At 42.3% G+C, this 3,910-nt stretch overlaps 1 protein-coding gene across 1 annotated transcript in view; it reads left to right on the top strand.

The window, feature by feature from the left end:
- Positions 1–3,596, top strand: part of LOC118358616 (collagen alpha-1(XXIV) chain-like) — a 124,857-nt gene extending 121,261 nt beyond the window's left edge. The window contains exons 48-49 of the mRNA XM_052480072.1: positions 970–1,203; positions 2,062–3,596. Of these exons, the coding sequence (XP_052336032.1) occupies positions 970–1,203; positions 2,062–2,208 (381 nt within the window). The 3' untranslated portion in view covers positions 2,209–3,596. The remainder of the gene's footprint in view (positions 1–969; positions 1,204–2,061) is intronic.
- Positions 3,597–3,910: the final 314 nt, after the last annotated feature.

Here is a 3,910-nt window from a genome sequence, read left to right as displayed (position 1 = left end):
TGCTAGAAACTACAGACCACCACCAGTTCCTCCCCAACCCTGCTAGAAACTACAGACCACCACCAGTTCCTCCCCAACCCTGCTAGAAACTACAGACCACCACCAGTTCCTCCCCAACCCTGCTAGAAACTACAGACCACCACCAGTTCCTCCCCAAGTTCTTTTGTCTGTGCACTCGATATGGTACATTTCTCCCCAGACACAGTAGATTTTCAGCATCATTTTGGAAAGCTGAGCTAACACACTGCTTGATGTGTACCAATGGTCACCATAGCCATACTGCAACGGCTTTCTTCTGTGGACGAAGGATCGGACCAAAGCGCAGCGAGGTTAGAGTTCAACGTGTTTCATAAAGACCATAAACGTGAACACTACAAAATACCAAAACAACAAACGTGAAAAACCGAAACAGTCCTATCTGGTGCAAAGACAGAAGACAACCACCCACAAAACCCAACACAAAACAGGCTACCTAAATATGGTTTGCCAATCAGAGACAATGACTAACACCTGCCTCTGATTGAGAACCACATCAGGCCAAACGTAGAAATAGACAAACTAGACACACAACATAGAATGCCCACCCAGCTCACGTCCTGACCAACACTAAAAACAAAGAAAACACAAAAGAACCGTGGTCAGAACGTGACACATACATTACCAATGTCTTCCATCATATCAGGACGCTTTTTCCATGAATAAAGTCAGTCATGTCCAGCAGTAGTTTCCTAAACCTTGTCTGTCTTGAAACCCATTACAGAGGCTTAGATGAATGGAAAGAAACCATTGAATCATTAGATTCTATTGCAGCCAAATGTTTGACTCATTGTGCAGCCAGAACCCTGTACTTTGGTTAATAACACGGACTGGAATATTCCTCATTGTAAAAGGGACAGAGAGCGATACATTAGCAGATACTCCCTCCCCGTCCATTCTCCATCCCCTAACCTTCTTTTGCTTGCCCCACAGCTCTCGTTCGGGGTACATAAGGTCCAAATGAAGTTCCTCCACCTTCTGAGCACAGAGGCCAGTCAGGACATCACCTTCCACTGTCTGAGTGATCTGCCCCTCAGCCCCACGGACACCTACAGCGCTAACGGCCCAGGACAGGAGCACCGGGACAGGCCACCGAGGTTCAGGGGATGGAACGGACAGATGTTTGAGGCAGACACACTACTTGAACCTCTACCAGACGAGTGCAAGGTAAGGAGCCGGAGGGAGGAAGAGATATCAAAATAAAATGTTATTTATCACATGCGCCGAACACAACAGGTGAGTGGAATGCTCACTTTACAAGCCCTTAACGAACAATGCATTTATACATTTAAAAAAAGGTGTGAGTTAAGAAAGTATTTAGTAAATAAACTAAAGTGAGGGGAAAAAAAGTAACACAGTAAAATAACAATAATGAGGGGAGCTTATATACCAAGTCAATGTGCGGGGGTTAGTCAAGGTCATTTGTACATGTACTGTAGGTAGGGGTAAAGTGACTATGCATAGATAATAAACAGAGAGTACATGTAATTAGGGGTAAAGTGACTATGCATAGATAATAAACAGCGAGTAGCAGCAGTGTACATGGAGGTAGGGGTAAAGTGACTATGCATAGATAATAAACAGAGAGTAGCAGCAGTGTACAAACAAAGTTGGGTCAATGCAAATAGTCAGGGTGGCCATTTGATTAATTGTTCAGCAGTCTTATGGCTTGGGGGTAGAAGCTGCTAAGGACTGAGACATGATGCTCTGGTACCGCTGTGGTACCAGAGAGAACATTCTATGGATTGGGTGACTGGATTCTTTGACAAGTTTTTGGGCCTTCCTCTAACACCGCCTAGTATATAGGTCCTGGATGGCAGGAAGCTTGTTACGCACTACCCTCTGAATGTTTCTTTCACCTCAGAACTGGGTGTGTATTCATAAAGCATCTCAAAGTAGCATTGCTGATCTAGGATCAGGTCCTCCCTGACCATGTAATCTTATTCATTATAACTAAAAACAGATCCTAGATCAGCATTAACCATTGTGTGTCAGTTGCTTCATATTGTATATTTTCCCTTCTAGATCCAAGATGGCAGCTGGCACCAGTCACGCTTCTTCTTCCATACTCAGGACAGCTACGAGCTCCCCATCGTAGACATACAGGAACCACCATCGTCACAGCCCAATCACCTGCTACACCTCGAGGTGGGACCTGTCTGCTTTCTGTGAGGTCATCCATCGCCAGCCTGCCTGTCCAAAATATGAACTATGAAAAAACCAAGCATGCATTAAGCAACCCAAAATGTCTGCTCCCCAGAACCAAAGAGAATGTAATCCCAAGCGGAGTTGGTCAGGTCTACTCCCCCACATGGTGACAAACACCCTGTTCAATCGATGGCGGAAGAACTCAATCCATAGGAAACTAGGCCATCTTAGTGTAATATGGCTGCAGGAGAGCCGAGTATACAAATATCTGTCAAATAAATGTATAACGTGTCTGATTTTTTTTTTTTTTTTTTTTTTTTTTTTTTAATTTTTAAGTTGCTTGGGTTCATTGGAAAGTTGGTCCCTGCACTCAAGATAGGACTCATCCACACGACACCCTCCAAAAACAAACTCAAATCCCGTACCTCCCTTTCCTCCTCCTCCCCCATATACACCCTTTCATCCATCAGTAGGGGCCTCGCTATCCGAAGGAAAGCTCCAGGGCCTTTGTGGCAGGAACACTGTCCAACCAAAACGTTCTAAGAGTGCAATGGCTTGTGGGTTAAGCGTGAGAGATTTCATATTGCAACATCAATCCAAGGTCAACCACCAGTTCGGGCGGCCATTTTTTATTTTTATTCACGTTTGAATCTGTTGAACAACAAGGCTGGACGTTTACACCTTGGGTGTGTCCAAAATGGCACCCTATTCTCTATGTAGTGCATTTGGTTTAACTTAGGGCCCATAGAGCTCAAACACAGTGCACTACTGTATATAGGGAATAGACTTCTATTTTCGGACACAGCCCTAGACAGATGGTGCTCTACTTCCTGCTTGTATACCCTCTAAGTATAGGTGCTCGTGTCAAGTTATGTTTTGTCTTTACTGGTTGTATGTACCGGTTACATCAAGATCTGTATCGGTTGTAAGAGTACTTTGTTTGAAATTTGGTCATTTCTACAGTAATTTATATGAACCATCTGTTGATGAATTCGATATTGTTTTGCTTTAGGTGGTAACTTATCATTGGTGCTGCAACAGAAACAAGAGTTTGAGACATCAGTGAGTTGCGAGACAATTTTCCGGTGTATATTTTGACATTATATGGTTGGTTATTTATATCCTTTTGTTTTTGTTCACATTACTTGTACCCCAATAAATTATACTCTCGGAGATCTATTTGGTCAACTCCAAACTCAGTCCAAATAAGTATTTATGTAAAAATGTGTACTTGTATACTATGTACACACATTATGTCTATGTTCATTGTATGCGTTTATGTACTCTACAGTGAGGGTTGATAGGTCATACTGGCAGCTAGCATAGGCCAGAGCCAGAAGACATGAAAAAGCAATGATCTTGTTCTTTATGCTACATTAAACATAGTGTAATTAAAAAAAGTAAACATTGAACATGTGTAAACATGAAATATGTTGACATTAAATAAATGAAAAGGCCCAGTACAGTCAAAAACTACATTTTCCTGTGTTTTATATGTATATTTCCACTCTGAGGTTGGAGAAATGCTGTGAAATTCTGAAAATGATTATTGATAATGCCCCTTTAATGTAAGAGCTGTTTGCCAAGACTGTTTTAGTGGGGATGGAGTTTTGGCCTTCCATGATGACATCACCATGTGGTAAATGAGTTAATAGACCAATCAGAAAGAGAGTTACAAACCTCTCTGCCAATCACATCTTATTTTCAGTTTTCTCCACTCAAACCA

This window comes from Oncorhynchus keta, chromosome 26 (genome assembly GCF_023373465.1).
Source record: "Oncorhynchus keta strain PuntledgeMale-10-30-2019 chromosome 26, Oket_V2, whole genome shotgun sequence".
In the NCBI taxonomy this organism is placed as follows: domain Eukaryota; kingdom Metazoa; phylum Chordata; class Actinopteri; order Salmoniformes; family Salmonidae; genus Oncorhynchus; species Oncorhynchus keta.
This window is presented reverse-complemented; position numbering and strand designations above follow the sequence as displayed.